The following is a 16,745-nucleotide window of genomic DNA, read 5'->3' as shown; positions in this document are numbered from 1 at the left end:
CCGGATGGCCAACAGACCCGTGCAAAAGTGCTCAGCATCACGGATCAGCAGGGAGATGCAGATCAAAACCACCACGAGCTCACACCTCCCACCTATCAGAATGGCTGTCGTCGCCAAGACAAGAAACAAGTGCTGGTGAGACGTGGAGGAAAGGGAACCCTGTGTCCTTCTGGAGAGAACATAAATGGGTGTGGCTTCTCTGGAAAATAACATGGAGGTCGCCCCCACATTGAACGTAACCTAGAAATACTGTCTGATCCGGCAATCTCACTTCTGTGTGTTTATCTGAAAACAAAAAGAAAACACTAACTTGGAAAGACACATGCACCCCCACGTTCACTGCGGCATTATTTGCAACAGTCCACATAGCGAAGGAACCCAGGTGTCCGCCCATGGGTGGATGGATAAGGAAAATGCGGTCTATGTTTACGATGGAATATTACCTGGTCATGAAAAAGAAGGAAATCTTGCCATTTGTGACAAGATGGGCCCTGAGGGCATTATGCAAAGGGAAATAAGTCAGAGAAAGACAAACTCTGAATGATCTCACTTATAGGTGGAACCTTAAAAAACAAAAGACCCAGCTCACAGACACAGAGACTAGACTGGCGTGGTTGCCAGAGGTGGGGAGTGGGAGGAGGGCAGAGCAGGGGAAGGGGATCAAAAGCTAAGAAGTTCTAGTTATAAAATAAATAATTCAGAGGATGTAATGTACAACATGGCCATTATAGTTAATGTCACTGCATGGTACATTTGAAAGTTACTGAGAGTAAATCTTAAAAAGTTCTCATAGAAAAGCCCCCAAATCTAGAAAATGATACTAGAGTGTGCTATTACCTGGGGTAAGGAAGTCCTATTTTTGTTCTAGATACGGATGTGTGTGTGTGTCCTGGGTATGAAGTTAGATGTAGTATTTATTATGGATTATCATAAAAGAAAGTTTGAAAGACAGTGATGCAATGGGCATAGGGACTTTGATGCACTCCAGAAAGCAGCTGTCAGGAACAACAGCCATGGTTCCCTCCTACAGGGATAGGGGTTATACAGCAAGAATAAGCCACCCCAAATGCATAGGCTCCACTCAACTTCTCCCTAAACCTCTCTGGGCCCCCTCCTCCCTCCGCCTTTCTCCCCCAACTGCTCCGGGGACAAGCTCTCAGGCCGAGGCCCTGGGGGCTGTTCCAAACCGTCCTGCCCAAATCATCCCGCCCCAGGGCCCATAACCTTCCGAGCCCAGGGCTCAGGTGGACTCTGTGCCGGCATTTGGCTGACTGTGTTTATGAACTCATTCTGCCTTGGCCACTCTAAAAGCTACCTAATGTCCCTTGGCCCAGGGGGTCCATTTTCTCTGCTCTGGTGTCCTGTGAGCAACTGCCTGAGCAGGAACAATCAGCAGCTAACCCTGCGAAGGGGGACCCTGACAGGCAGCGTGCAGGGGACCGCAGGCTCTGGGAGCAGGCGGTCACACGCTGTTCACACAGACGGCCTTAGAGAGCATCCAGCATGACCCCTTCGTTTTATAGTTGAGGACACCGAGGTCAGGGAAGCTAGGATGTGCTCAAGGTCATCTGGTAACAGAAGAGCTCCTGCATCCCGGGCCCGCGCCCTGCCCATCTCCGGGGACTCCAACAAGAGGCTGGAGCCCAGTGCGGGGTGGCACTTGATGGAGACCAGCAAACAGGAGAGGGACCCTGGGGTTTGGGAGTTGGACAGACCCGGGTTTTAATACTGGCTTGGATGCTCACTAGCTAGCTGACCCAGGGCCCATGCCTGACCTCTCCCACTCACAAGGCCTGATCTCTCTGTTTCTGGTCAAGGGGCAAAGGTCAGTGGCAGAGCGGCTCTCGTCAAGGATGGGGGATTCTGGAGGCACCCATGAGGGAGGGTTCGAGGGCTTGACAGGCGATGGGGGCTTTCCATCAATTTGCCGAAAGTCAAGTAGCTGAGTGACTGAATGACCAAAAGTGATCAGACCTTAAACGAGCTCCAGGGTGATCACTTCAGGGGCAGGGGTGGGGGGCAGGGGCAGCTCTCCATCCTCATACCTGTCCTGCCATGAAGGACTCCTTCCAGAAGCCCTGGGGGGTGGCGGGCTGAAGGCAGCCAGCTGGGTGCTCTCTGTCTGTCCTTAGTGCCTGTCCTACCTCTCATCCCATGCCATTTTGGTTTTACAGATTGATATTTAGATTAAAGAGATACACACAGCCCAGGAGTACTGAGGCCTGACAGACAGAGGAACTCAGACCCGTCAATCACAGCTTCCTCCAGCACCACACTGCACTGGCCCCAACTGAAGATGAACCCAAAAGTAGCTAGAAGGGGTCCGGAAGTACAGCCTGGACACACCCCAAATGTGGGAGGGCGTGGCTGGGCAGCTTGGGAGGGGGGCTGGGGTGGGGCACGCGAGAGAGAGAGAGAGAGAGAGAGAGAGAGAGAGAGAGAGTGTGTGTGTGTGTGTGTGTGTGTGTTTTTCACCTCCCTTTTCACCTCCCTCTTCCCCTCCCCAGGCTGCAGATATTCAATTTTCTTTTAAATGGTGGGGAAATTGGAAGAGATTTTGTTCTGTTTAAGCACAGCTGGAGTCTCAGGTCTCAAGGGACTGGAGAACAATGAGATCAATTAAGATGCCTGCAGTGAAGGGTGTCAGGAGGGGGTGGGGAGGGCCAGGGCCAGGTTGTGGGTTGGGGGCTGGGGGCCTTTTCAAGAAGGGGAATGTGGAAGAGGCAGCCCACGCCTGGCCGGCAGTCCAGCTTTGGCTCTCCCCTGCCTTGACCTGCCCATCTCCACTGGGCTTTGCTCGTCGGGTCATGTTATCTCCCAGACTTACTAATAATTCATGTTAGCAATTTCTGTCACCAGCCTTCTACGCTGATAGAATCCAGTCGAACGGATGCTATCGGAAGCAGGGAGAAGGCCACCATTCTAGAGCAGCGAGGAGAGCCCTGGACACTTGGTGGGCAGCAGGGGCTGGAACGGCTACCAAAGCCTCGGCGATGCGGGGGTTTGGGGGGGCTTGGACCACCGCCCCTCCACCACCACATTGTCCGGCAGCACTGCGGAGATGGAAGATGAAACTGAAACCCAGGGAAAGGAAGCTATTAGCCTGAGGGCAACCTGCTGGTAAGAAGCTAAGACAGGACTCTTACCTAGCGTCTGCCCACCTGGGTGCTGGCCAAGGCGCACGGCCCACCTGGTGGGCAGGTGGAGAGGAAAACGGGTGAAGGACCTTGCTGGGCCCGAGAGGAATGGGAGAGCCGGGGCACAGACGGAGTGGGAGCTCCGCTATCACCTCTCACCTGCTCTCCCAGCTTCTGCCTGGGTGCCTTCCGCGTCCTTGCTCTTCCCCACCCCAACCTCAGCCTATTCCCCAGATGGCGTCCCCTGTGATCCCTCAGATCTCCCTGTCCCATCCATTCATCTCCCGAAGGCCTCTCCTCCACCTATACCCCCAGGCTCTTGTCTCAAAGTCTTTCTCTGCATCTCCCTCAGCCTGGGGCAGCTCTTTCCCAAATTCTACCTGCCTCTCCCTTCCTTCAGGCCTCTACGCACGGCCACCTTCTGTGAGAGGTGTGTGTCCCCTGACCCCCTTGGAGCACACAGGACACTCCCACCCCTCGTGCTCCCTGCCCACCCAGTTCTATTTTTCCCCATGACACTCCCACCACGACACACGCTGAGCTTACTTGCTCATCCTGCCTCCTGCCCCTGGAATGTGTGGGGATGTTTGTCCCGCTCACTGCTGTCATTCTAGGCCCCTGATAAACCGCCACCGGATGGAGGATGGTAGTTGCCTCTGGGGGTCCCCCGTGCCTCAGAGAGCATGAAGTGATGCTCAGGGAGGGACAGTGAGTTAAGGCTTCTGCAGTGGAGACGCAGGGGTTCACAGAGGGCACTGCACAAGGCACAAGGCAGCAGCCAAGGAAGCAGAGTCAGCTCCTGCTCACCTGTGCGCGGAGCCAGGCTGAGGGGCTGCGTGCATTTCAGCCTTGACTTTGCAATCACATGCCCTGATGAGACGGGCGATCCGGGACCCCGGTGGCCATCGTACCTCCCAGCCCCTCCCTTTGTTCCTGGGCTGGGGTCTGTGACCCCAGATTCTGCTTGCTCCAGGGAAGTTTCCAGTGCAGTGGGGAGGAAAGGATATGAGCCACGAAATCCCTGAGCGGAGAGAAAAGTCACGGAAAAGGAGGTGCAGGGCACACAGGGAAGCTGGGACGAAGGGATATTGAATTGGAGCTCTGATTCCAAGACACCCACATTTGTGTAAATGCTTTGACATTCTGTCCATTGAGAGCTGGGGGGGTGTCTCCATCCCCTGCCCTTGATGTTCATGCACTTGCTTGGGGGACTCACTAAAACCAATGGAAGTCAGAGTCAAGGACCAGGTGAACTTGAGGCTAGGTCAGAAATGGCCACATAGCTTCCACCTGGTCCTTTTGGGACACATTTTCCCCAGAGGCCTCCTCTGAGGTGCTCCCTCTCAGAATGCCTACCCCACGGGGAGAGGCCGTGTGTGGGTGCTCACGACAGTCAGGCTGAGCACCAGACACCGGATGGAGGTGCCTCCAGCTGCTGGAGTCACCCCCAGCCCCGGAGCTGCAGAGAAGGACCCCCTTGCTGAGCTCTGTCCATGATACTGACCTGCCCAGCCTGTGAGGATCAGAAAACAGCTGTCGCTTCAAGCAGCCAAGTTGGGGTGGTTTCTGATGCAACAGAAAGCGGAGCAAGCTCTCAGGGTCCCCGCTCAGGGCCTGCCACCAAGCAAGCATGAGCGGAGTGTGTCAAGTGTGGGGACGCATAAAACCAGCAGAGAAGGGCGCGCCTGTGGGCGGAGAATGCTAAACTCCCAGAGCCAGGACAAGCTCTGTAATTTGCAGGGCCCAGTGCAAAGTGAACACAAGAGCCCCTTGTTCAAAAATTAAGAATTTCCAGGCGGTGACAGCAGTGCACCAGGCCAAGGGTGGGGCCTTCTGAATCCAGGTCCCTGAGAGCTTGCCCAAGCCACATATACATCCTCTGGTCACATCTGCCTGCCTCTGAGCACACTGCTGGCCGGGCTTGGTGCTGAGTGCCCTCCCACGCTGTCCCCCTCTATTCTCACAGCAGCCCTCCCCGGTAGAACATCTTAGCGCACCTGCCTAGGTCGGAGACGACAGAGGCTCAGTGGCCTGTCAAGGGCCCCTCAAGGCCACTGATGGTAAAAACAACTGTGGACCACTGTGAGCCCTTGACCCACAATGGGGTCTCCCAGCAACCTTGCCCTCTGTGTTGGGGAGGTGCTATATTGCTCACCTGATGGGAAAGAAGCCAAACCTGGAGAAGGAGGGGCCAGCCCATAGCAGAACTGGATTCACGACCCTGCCCAAGATGTTACCAGTCTCCCGAGGACAGGCTGGGAAGAGGGGCAGGGAGGAGAGAGTGGAACCATGCCTGTCAGCCTCCACAAGGCCAAGGAGCCAAGGGGTAGCACCCTACCCCTGAGCTGAGCGAACTGGGAGGAACTGGGAGGAGAGAGCGGAACCATGCCTGTCAGTCCCCACAAGGCCAAGGAGCCAAGGGGTAGCATCCTGCCCCTGGGCTGAGCGAACTGGGCCCCATGCACACCCAGTCATGGTGCTTACATGCCTCTTTCTTGCTTTGATTTCTACACCTAGAGAATCTTATCTTGTCTGACAGTCCATCTTCTGCCCCTTCCTGCTGTGCCCTAGCTCTCTGGAGCAGGGACAGAAGGCCCTGGAGGGCAGTAAGATCTGCCCTGGGAGTAAACTCCTTCCCAGCTACTGTTCCTTCTCGGCATCCTTCCCTGATGGAGCTAATGAATCTGGGCACATGAGCCCCCTATTGCGGGAGGCCAGGCCGGCTCCCTGCACACCCCAGGTACAACCTCTCTCAGCAGCCTCCCAAATGCCTGCCTGCCATAGGCCACCAGGATGGAATAGGTACGAGAATGGAGACGGTCTGCTACAGGATTTTTTCACTGTCAGTACAGCAGCCCTATGGTTATATTCAGGATGAGTGGCAATGCAGGACCAAGGGAGAGCGCTAAACCCTGTCCACATCACCAAAATAAAACTCCACCACTCTACAGAGAACACCGCTCTCTCTATATTCTAGCTGCAGGGCCTTTGCACATGCTCTTCCCTCTTAGTCCAACGTGCTTCCCTCCCCTCACTCGTCTGTTAATGCCTACTCAATTGCTAATTCCTCAGGGAAGCCTTCCCTGACTCCAGTCAAGGTCAGAAGTCCTGCTACAGGTGTTCATTGTTCCCTAATAACAAGTAATAACATCATAGCAAGTAATCATTAAAGATAACATCATAACAAGTAATAATTAAAGATTCATTTCTTAGTATTAACATCACGCTTCCCCAGGAGACTGTAAACTTCATGCGGACAAGACGCACATCACCATGGTCCTTAGGGCCAGTGCCTGGCACACACTAGGTATTCAAAAAAGGTTTGTTGGATGAACAAATGATTGGAGTGCTTTCTTATTGCTCAGGAAAAACTGCTTGGCGCCAAGTACCAATTGGACAGGCTGCAGGCGTGCCCCAAGCCCAGAAAGAAGACACCCCAGAGTCTTAACACCTAACTCTTGTCAGGTTGGGAGGCAGGATGGGAAGGCAAGAATCAGAGCACGCCGGGGACAAGAGGGGGACAAACCACACAGCCTAGAGGATGGGGAGCCCCTGACAGTATATGGGAACTTTTAGATGTGTTCTAGATGTAGATACAACTTTTAGATGTATTCTAACACATGTCCCCAAGCACATGGAGCTGCACACATGTTGTGCATGGCATGCACGCACACACACACACACACACACACACACACACACACAAGTCTATGCCCTCCCAAACAATGTGGGTGCATGTGCACCTGCGTGGTCACCCTCCAGAGGACTGGCTCTGATGGGCACGGATGTCTGTCCTGCTCCTCCTGACCTCCAGCTCCGGGCTGCCTTGGGTGAAGTGCTCCAGTCTCCCTCACTTGGTCTTCTCCTCAGTGCAAGGAGCTCCCCCACCTCTGACCCTCCAGCGCCTGGAAATTCACCTGACAATGCCAGAGGTTCTCCAAGGGCTCACACGTCACCCAGAGACACAAGGCCTGGAGCAGCCCCTCAGCCAGTCCACCCGGGCTCTGCAGAGAGCGCTCCCCAGCTCCTCTCTTTCCCCTCTGCTCTGAGCATAACTGAAAGGACAAGCTCAGCGGTCCAACACAGAACCTTCTGGCCAGGCAGCCCTGGTGGCTAAGAGCCTACGGCTCAGGGTCAGACAGCCTTCTGGTGAATTTTGGCTCGCTCGCTTGTTAGCCCCGGGGCCCTGAGCAACCTGTGCGTTACTTAACCCGAGCCTCTGTTTCCTCACCTGTAAGGTGAGAAGGATGGCACGTGTGAGGGGTTAGAAACAGTGCGTGTGAAGTGTCTGTTTCTAGTCAAGGCTCACCGGGGACAGCCACACCCTCAGAGGTAGCCTGAGGTCTCGAAGGGGCATTGGACATGTCTTAGTCCATCTTGCCCATTTCACAAATAAGGGACAAAAAAAGCAGTTTCTGCCTCGCCACCCAAGGTTGGCCAGGACCGAGTCCGTGGTCAAGGTCAAGCCTCTGCACCCTGGGTCTCCACTCTGTCCCGTCCACCACTGGGCATTCCTTTTGCTGTAACTGGTGGTGGGTTGGGGGGAGGTGTAAGGGCCTCAAAACCTGGGCTGGGGGAGGTCCAGGGAGGGGCAAGGGTCCAGCCCTCCGACCCGGCTGGGAGACCAGGCTGGAGATGATGGCCTTTCTTCTCCCAGCTTCCCCACTCCTGTCAGACTGCTGCCTCACCGACCAGGATGGGTAACGAGCCCACAGAGGCCAGGCCGGTGCCAGGTGGGGGCTGGGGAGGCCCCTCACAGCAGGCTCTGCCTCAGCCCTCGGTGCAAATTAAAACATTTTCCTTTTCTTCATAATTTTTTTTCCTGACACAACTGCCCATGAAACATTTTAATAACATCCTAGAAAAGGTCATGGAGAAGGAATTTCACAGTCCCTGAGCAGGCAGCTATAACTTTCAGCTCCTCCTGCAGCAGAGGAGGTGGAAAGATCAGGCTGACCCTGGAAAATGGGGGGTGGGGAGGCCAGGTCAGGCTGGCAGGGTGCCAGGTGTGGCCACAAAACACACTCCCAGCTAGAGCTCTGGAAGCATCCTGGTGGAGACTGGGAGATGATGGTGGGTAAGCAGGGCCTCCCAGGGGGAGCTCCTGCACCCAGCATCACACCTCTTGACAGCAGCCTGAGGTCTCATGCCCACTCTGCAGATGAGGAAATGGAGGCCCCCAGACTGACGTGGATAGATTGGCACACAGCGAAGGCGAGGAAAGCAGAACCCCCAGTTCCCCGGGAGGTCCTGGGCTCCCGTAAGCACACAGCCCGGGTCCTAGAGTTTATTACTGGGTGAAACAGCCCTTTCGTGTCTGCACAATCCCACAGCCCTAGGGCCAGGGGGTTGAGAAGGAGGTGGGCAAGGCTTAAATGGATGCAGCGACTAGACGCTGACCAGGGGAGAGACACTCAGAGGAGGCTAAATGCATCCATTAAATAAGCAGAGAGGAACTGGAGAAGGGGTGTGGGTGGCAGGCAGGGGTCCACGCAGGCCCGGGAACTGCTCTAGCATTTGAGAAAACCCATTGTGAGCACCTGCTCTCCACTGGCAGCCCCAGAGCAGACTGGACCTAACCTATTGTCCTTGGCACCAGCAACTGGCCACCAGCCAAGAGGTATGTCCTAGGTTCCGCAAACCTTCCCCAGGGCCACGGGAACTTGGAACTGCAAAGTGAGACCATTCCCAGCAAGAATACCGGGGAGCAGTCCCTGGACACCCACCAAGACGGACACCTGGATTCTTTACCATGTGGTCCCTGGCCTTCTGGGGCCCTGAAGTCCAGGCTGCTTGGGTGTCCTTCACCCTGATGTTTGAAGATGGCTGGGGTGAGGGGGGCTGCAGACACTCTTTGGGTCCGGAAGGCCAAAGCCTCCGGCACTTGCTCTCCAGCTGGGCCCCTAGAGGCTGCAAGAGGGTCCACGGAGGGGGCCCACAAGCACCAGGTGACAGATTATGAGGAGCACCTTGGTGGAAGCTGGGGGGCCACAGCCTGGGGAAGCAGGTAGGGAGGGAAACAGCCACAGTAGACTTAGTGTTTATGTCTGAGGGCCCGCCTAGCTGAACATCTGTTTGAAATATTAATAACTGTCAGATGGGAAGGGCCTGGGGCTCAGTACAGTTTCATACCATCTGTCGGTAGAGTAAACACACTTCAGAACAGTGGGCCTGGGATCAGCAGGCGATGTCTCGGCTTGGAGTAAGGACGGAGCAAGATATGGCATCGAGGACCCCGACGCCCTCCACGTGGGCAGAGAAGAGCAGCGATGAGCTCAACTCTATCACAGGTATTAAGCACCTACTAGGCGTATGAGCTGAGCTTACGTAGCAACACGTCTGCCGCTTTGATCTGCCAGACAACCAGTCCTCTTTGCTCTGCCAACAGAAGCCCCTTCCACATAGCCCCTTCCCCACTTCTAGCCCATAGAGTTTGCATGGAGTGGACCCAACCCCTGGCTCCACCACCAAGAGTGTGACCCATCTCTGGGAGATGAGGATCAAGATGATGGGCTCCGGCATGGCCCAGCAAGGAGACTTAGCTGTGGGACTTGTGCTGGAACTAATGAAAAAGATGATTGTGTTCCCACTAGGGTTGATACATTGGTAAGAAGCAAGCCTGGGGGTGTTGGTGTTCCTCTTGGCCAATGTAAGAAAAGCAGAGCCTGGTGCTGAAGTCAGATTCTCGCTAACAGAGTGCCTGGGTACAGCCACGCCTGATATCATTTATACTTTGAGTTATAAGAGCTGATACGCTTTTGGCTTGAACCACTTAAGAGTTTGTGTCCCTTGCCAGCAAGGGTACCGAATGATACGAATGGGACACTGGAAGGTCCCTTTGTCAAAGTCCCAGCCAAGGGCAGCTGGGGATGGCCAGGCACCCTCAAAGAGTCCATTCTTCCCCGGTGCTTAGAGAGACAGTGGCCCTCCTCGGAGATGGCTGGCCCCTATCCCCACTAGAGGGCATTTCCAGGGCTCCTGGCCCACCTAGACTTAGTCCCTCTCAGGGACAAGGCAGAACATCGGTGTTCTCTTCCCACATTGTTGCCCAGACCCTGGGAACCCCATCATAAAGACTCCAGAGGTTTTAAGACACAAACACCACAGCTTCTAGGGGCTCAGGGGCACCGCCTTCCCTGACTGCCCATGTTTCTTGGGCCATTCCCTCTGGCTGCCTCCCCGTGGTCTTCCCCAGAGCACAGTGGCCCGGTGAAAGAGCGGGACTCACCAGGACGGTCAGCACAGAGGTCCCCACGGTGACGTTCTCGTACAAGCTGATGTTGTACAGCGGCTGGCTGAAGATGGGCCGGTTGTCATTCTCATTGATGAGAGTGATCTTCACCTTGGCATAGCCCACGTGGTCAGGCACGCTCTCGTTGGCAAAGAGCTGGGTGTGCAGAGCAGGGGCCCAGGTGAGCTCTTGCATGCTCCCGGAGCCTTGTCCCCGTAAGTTCCCCTGGGGTCTTTGCAGGTCCAAACCCAGAGTTCCTGTCTGAGTCAGTGCCTATCCCAGGTGTGTGCTGCTGGGAGTCTCTCCATCAGGGATTGGAAGACAGGATGGCCTCGGATTCTGCTGGGGGCTGGGCAGTGAAGCTCCTTATGGGTCTCAGGGGCCGTGACTGTGTCTGGTAAATTGCTGCTCAATTCCCAGACATTTCCTTGTCCTCCTTGAAAAGGGAGGCTCAGCCCAGCCCCTGCCATGGGCTCAGTGGGCTTTCTGGAGTCAGACCCATAGGAGAAGAATGGGGAGAGCTGGAAGGTGGAGTTTCAGGAGATGGTGTCACCCTCTGCACCCCTTAAAAGCCCCCCACCTGGGGAAGAAAAAGGGAGGGGGGAGCCTTACGTCAAAGTCGTAGCGGTCCACAGTCTCATAGTCCAGGGGGACGGCCACCCGGATGCGGATGTCTGCTTTCCCTTGGACAGAGGTAGGGGAGATGATGAAGTGCTGGGAATTGTTCCCAACCAGGTACACCTCGAACATGCTGTTCAGGCCCTGGGGCAGAATGGAGAAGAAACCAGTCAGAAGGGGCTTGGGAGGCCACGGGTCCAGAGCAGAGCGGCTTTGGTGGAGATAGAGAAGGGACAGGGTCCGTAGCGGGGCCTGTAAGCACCCCACCCCAGAGCGGTCTGGCCTCCTCTGGGTGACCCCGGCTCTCAGACCCTGACTCCTGCCCATGTCTGGGCCCACTGGAAGTCTCCACCAGTTCTTTTTGACTTTGTTATCCCTTCAGAAGCCCCAAATATCCCTTCCAGATGGTTCGGTTCATTTCCCATCTCCTGCTCCCTTTCTCAGTCCCAGTGACCCCAACTGGAGAGGTTCTGTACCTGCAAGACCCAGCAGGGAGATAGGACAGAGGGTGGGAAGGCAGGGGAGAGAAGCAAGTATGTGTCCTTGGCAGGCGTGGGCAGGAGAGGGCACAAGGGACAGTGCAGGGTGTGGCTTCTTCCGCTCCCTCCCCCCAGAACGTGTCAATCAGGGAGAACACTGGCTTCCTTACACATGGAATGGCAATTACCCAAGCAGCTGAATGATGAAGTGAACCCCTATGGACCCCCTACACTGTGGCCAGCTAGTGGTGACCCGGAGGACACAGGGTCCTAGGTAGCTAGGAGCTGCCATGTCCTCCAAGGGCTCTGCTGCGGCCCAGCTGCTCAAGTCTGTGGTTTTGGGGGGATGGGGGCGTGCTTCACTCCAAGTCAGGTGTTTCTGATCCTTCTAATGGGTCCTGAGCTCACGGAGCCCTCAAATACCACTTGGCTTTTTCCGACACAAAGGGTGTGAGGTGTCCATACTACCCAAGACCTCGGATTCAAAGAACCATTGCTGAAGGTGGGAGACGTGGCCTACTGACTCCCCAGAGTCTGGTCTGCTCAGAGATGGATTCAACTCCCCACAGGGGGTAACTACCCCCAAATAAGCCTCCTTCAACCTAGGGGGACGGCTTGTGGTTTGTAACCAATCCGTGGAGAACCTCTCCTGACCCCTACTGCAGATGCCACCGGATTACAGACCTGGGCTGCAATCGCCAGGAGGGAATTTCCGCCTGCCCATGCAGCTCGCCCCTGGCCCAGTGCCCAGCACAACCCCACTGTGTGCGTGTTTCTTTGGAACTGAGGGCGGGCAAAGGAAGCATGCCTCTCTTCTGGTTGCCCAGGGATGCCTTCCAGAACCTGTTCCTGCTGGGAGAGGAGAAGCCAGGCCATCTGAAAGCCTTTTCTTGCTCAGAAGGGGATGGTCCTAGCAAGACTGGAAAGGATAACCCCCAGTGAAGCCTGAGAGTTCACAAGATCCTTCCAGCCCTGGGACTGTCCCACAAGTGGTCGAACACATTTGTGGAATGAACACACATTAACATTTACCCACCAGTCTCTTGAGTTTTTGTTTTTTGTTTTTTTTCTATTTGCAATTACAAATTACCAAAACAGGAACATTGCCAATCTTGGGGTCCAGACAAGCAGCAGGGCCTCCAAAGCCCCCCACCCAGAGTGGCTCCCACAGATGGTGCAGGCAATGCTCCCTTGGCCCTGTCAGCTCGTGGAGTCCTCAGTTCTCCCTGGCATGGAATCCATTCGTCTGACGGAGGCCCAATTAAATGCCTGAAGGGGCACTAATAGCCAAGGCCGGCAGAGTGTGACAGCTCCTAGCAGGTGACACCAATGCCTCTCCCTCCACCACAGGACCTGGAGGCCCGAGAAGGTGGGGGCGGGCTGAGCTGTGCCTGGGCAGATGGAGCCACACCCCCTCCACAACCCCTCCCCCATGTGCCCACCAACCCCCCACACCCAGCCCTGGCCCTTCCCAGGCTCACTTACCAAGTTCTGTCAGTGGGAGTCGGTCAAAGGTATGGAGACAGAGGAGGAGCCGGAAAGGCACGGAGAGGAGGAAGGAACCGGAAAGAAAAGATGGTGAGATCCGAGGTCAGGGGAAGGCAGAGGGGCTGAGTGGACCCTAGGAGTATACCCTGCTCCAGAGGAAGAGCCCCTTTCGTGTCTGAGGGGCCCCAAACCCAGAGGAAGGAGAGGGAAGCAGAGGAAGAGGGTACCAGGAGTCCTGAGCACACTGGGTCCTCACCCAGAGGGAGGTAGGGAAGGGGGTAGCGCTGGGGGAGAGAGGGATGGGCCGCACTCCTATGTCCTCCTCCTAGGAGCTTAGACCAAACCCCTGCAGAAAACGACCCTGAGCACGGTCATGTTTCAATCTTCCCTACACAGAAAACGCTAAGACCTGACACATACAGACATGGGAAGTTTTCACATAGTTCTAAAGTGTAAAGGGCATGCTGCGGTCTCCCTGTCCCCATTGGCTCGCCGCTGGAGAGCCTTCTCTAGAGGCCACCGCACCCCATCCAGGGGTCTCTTCCCCAGCAAAGTCACGCGCATATGACGAGCTCCACATATCCGTGGCTTCCCTCCCGCCCTCAAAGGGCAACACGTGGCACGCATCGCTCTGGGTGGGGTTTGGTCCCTGAGAGCCGGGTCGTGAAGGATGTTCCCTAAGTGTACAAACAGGGGCCGATATGAACGACAGCACGGCACACAGTTACTGGCATCTGCTCTCTGTCAGACACTGTCCAGAATAAGCACAGAATTCTCCTCTGTGGTTGCTGGGGAATGTTGGGCGTCCTCAAAGCCCCAGAGCAAGCCCCGGGCAGCGTAAACCCACAGCAGAGCAGGGACACGTTGGGAGCTCAAGAAGCCACTGGGTTTCGGCCGCTTTTCCTCACCTAGTCCTCTGGGTGGTCCTCTCCTACGGCCGGGCCGTAGGGTGGAGATGAAGGAACACGGGAGCTTGGAAACCCCTCCAGAGGAAATGGAGTTCAGAGAGGTTGAGTGAGTCACCCAAGGGTGCACAGCTTGTTGGCAGCAGAGTGGGGATAAAAGTCGAGGCCGGGGTGCCATCTAGGCTGAGGGAAGTGGGGTCAGGACAGGAGTTCCCAGAGCAGACTGAGGAGGTGGAGGTAACGGAGGTAACGTTGAGCTCCCCTGGGTGGAATCTGAGCGAGCGCCAGCAGATGAGGCCAAGCCAGGAAGGCTGACCCAAGAAGGGGAGTTCTGAACTGGCTTTAGGAACGAAGGGAAAATGAGCTAGAAGAGGAGGGGTTCCATATGGAGGAAGTGGCTTTACACGCGGAACTCTGTCCTTAGCGTGTCTCAGAAGCACCTGGAGGCTTTGGTAAGCTACAGACTACTGTCCTCCGCCAGGACTTATGAAATTAGAAATTCCTGTGAATTTCTACTTCTAACAAGTTTCAGGTGCCGCCTGCCCTGCCACTTCTGGTCTGGGAGCCACCCACCTCCTGCCATCTCTGCAAAGGCATGGAGCAGGAATGAGGAATTAGTAAGGAGGCAGACTGGGAGCTGATTTGCAAAGGTGTGTGTGGGGAAGAGCTGGCAAGATTGTTGGGATAGTAGGAGGCTGGGGCGTAGGGGCTGCCCATGCTCCCTAGAGAACCACATTGTGCAGCTAGAGCTGTGGAAACATCAGTAGGGGCAGGCAGGAGCTCAGCGGCACCCACAGGGGTCCAGAGGAGTGAGTGGGGGAGAGGCACAGCGGGATTCCTCCATCGGACCACCCAGCAAAATCTCCTGGGGGGGGGGGTCTTTAAAATATCCCCATGCCTAAGCTGTAACCCAGACCAAGCAAATCAGACGTGGGTGAGTTGGAGGAGACCAGAAGTCTGGACCTCGGAACATTCTCCACATTATTCATTCTAATGTGCATCCAAGGGTGAGAACCAGTAGGACAGAGAGGTGGTTCTTCGAGCAGGGCACAGGGACCAGTAGCTGAGCTTTATCAAAAACGTCGTTAGAAATGCATATTTTGGAGGGCACCTGGGTAGCTCAGTGGGTTAAAGCCTCTGCCTTCGGCTCAGGTCATGATCCCAGGGTCCTGGGATCGAGCCCCGCATCAGGTTCTCTGCTTGGTGGGGAGCCTGCTCCCCCCTCTCCCTCTGCCTGCCTCTCTGCCTACTTGTGATCTCTGTCAAATACATAAATAAAATCTTAAAAAAATATGAGAAATGCATATTTTGGGCCATGCCCAAATCTACTCTTCGGAAACACCAGGGTTGCGCGGGCAGCACCGTCCAGCCAGCCCTCCAGGTGTCTGTTGCTCCCAGGTTTGAGAACCACCAGGACAGAGCAAGGCAAGGCAGGGAGCAAGCCTGAGAGCAGGGAAGAAGACTGACCAGCGAGGTGTGGTGAGTGAGCCACTGGGGAGAGAAAACAGAATAAACAGCTCATGGGGTTGTGGGGGCATGGGGGTGGGGGCTGGAGCTGCCACGTGGTGCCTGGACAGAGGACCAGAGCAAGGGACGGAAGAGATGCCTGGGAATTTGGGGCTCAGTGCAGTGTGGACTCAGCCTGGGTACCTGACCCCTCAGGCCAGGTTTCTGGGTCTCAAGGAACGAGGTCCCTGCCCTTCCAGATTTGCCACCTGGGGCGAGTTCACTCCCTGCAGCAGTGGTCCTGAGACCCCAGGGCAACCTTCCCGCTAAGTCCCATTAAATGCTCAGCCTGTCCCTTTCAGAACCTGCCCAGCGGCCAGGTCCTGCTGGGACTTGGCTTGTGACTGTGGGCCCCTCAGGCTGGGATGTGTGTGTGATACTCACCCAGGTCGCCAAAGCGGTGCGAAACCCCGATTAACTGCGGTCCTCTGCCAGGCAGCTCCTGTTTATTAAGCCCTAACTGTGTGCCGCAGGGGACTTAACCAGAATCTTTATGGACATCAGCATCCGCACACCCCTTTCTTGGAGAAGGAAAGCGAGGCCCGGGAGGGCAACTCGTTCAGGACTCACAGCTGCCAGCGAAGGATCTGAAGTTGGGTCTGTTCTGTCTCTGGCTCCGTGGGAGCTCTCGACCACCCCGCTCTCCAGCCCTCCCACCGCACAACACTGCTGCCAACGCAAAGAACTGGCCCGGGAGGGCGCAGGTGGGTGGGCTCCTCCCCCATTCTCCCAGAGGCAGGAATGAGGCCCAGGGGAAGGCCCCTCTGCCAAGGTCAGGGACCCAGGCAGGTGGAGGGCTAGAGCCTGCCTCACACTCACTGCCAGGCCCAACGGGAGGGCGGTTCACTGGGAATGGGAGGGAGGGTGTGGGGCGGACAGAGGCAGGAGGCCCTCTTGGAACTGTTGAGGGGCAAATTTGTTGGGAAGAGAGATAAGGAGAAACATCAAAAGGAGTCCCAGTGCGTGTGGAGAGGAGGCCGGTGGATCAAATTCTCTTCCAGCTGGGAGAGGCGATGAGAAGGCTGATAGCTGGCAGCCGCGGGTCGCGGAGCCAAGCATCAGCGTTGCCCTCCCCGCACCAGGCTGGGGCACCAGTGGTTGCCTGCGGGGCTGCGACAGCTCCGCTTTATTTGTTTAGAGGAAGGCGGAAGGACACGGGAGATCACTCCTCGTACCCCACCGTCCCCACCCCATGCAGCCAGCCGCACTGCGCTCCCGGTGACTGAAGGCTTGCCACCCCGCGGAGGGCAGCCGGCTGGTCCAGACCTCCTTATCAGCTGCTGCCAGAAGGGGCTGTCCCCCCACCCTCAGCTCCCCTCAGCCCTGCCTCCCCCACCGCCTGCTGCTGGACGTGGGCCATGGCCTTGGGAGCGGTGGTCCA

The 16,745-nt window shown here is 56.2% G+C and overlaps 1 protein-coding gene across 7 annotated transcripts in view; it reads right to left on the bottom strand.

Moving 5' to 3' along the window:
* The window catches only part of CDH23 (cadherin related 23), a 400,055-nt gene that overhangs the window by 146,700 nt on the left and 236,610 nt on the right, over window positions 1-16,745 (bottom strand). For 6 of the 7 annotated variants that reach the window (XM_047702753.1, XM_047702755.1, XM_047702760.1 and 3 more), the window contains exons 12-14: window positions 12,951-12,956; window positions 10,981-11,130; window positions 10,366-10,524 (exon numbers count right to left, since the gene is read on the bottom strand). In XM_047702753.1, coding sequence (XP_047558709.1) covers window positions 10,366-10,524; window positions 10,981-11,130; window positions 12,951-12,956 — 315 coding nt within the window. The remainder of the gene's footprint in view (window positions 1-10,365; window positions 10,525-10,980; window positions 11,131-12,950; window positions 12,957-16,745) is intronic. The other variant, XM_047702754.1, reaches the window with a different exon arrangement.

The sequence above is a fragment of the Lutra lutra genome, chromosome 14 (genome assembly GCF_902655055.1).
Source record: "Lutra lutra chromosome 14, mLutLut1.2, whole genome shotgun sequence".
NCBI lineage: Eukaryota > Metazoa > Chordata > Mammalia > Carnivora > Mustelidae > Lutra > Lutra lutra.
This window is presented reverse-complemented; position numbering and strand designations above follow the sequence as displayed.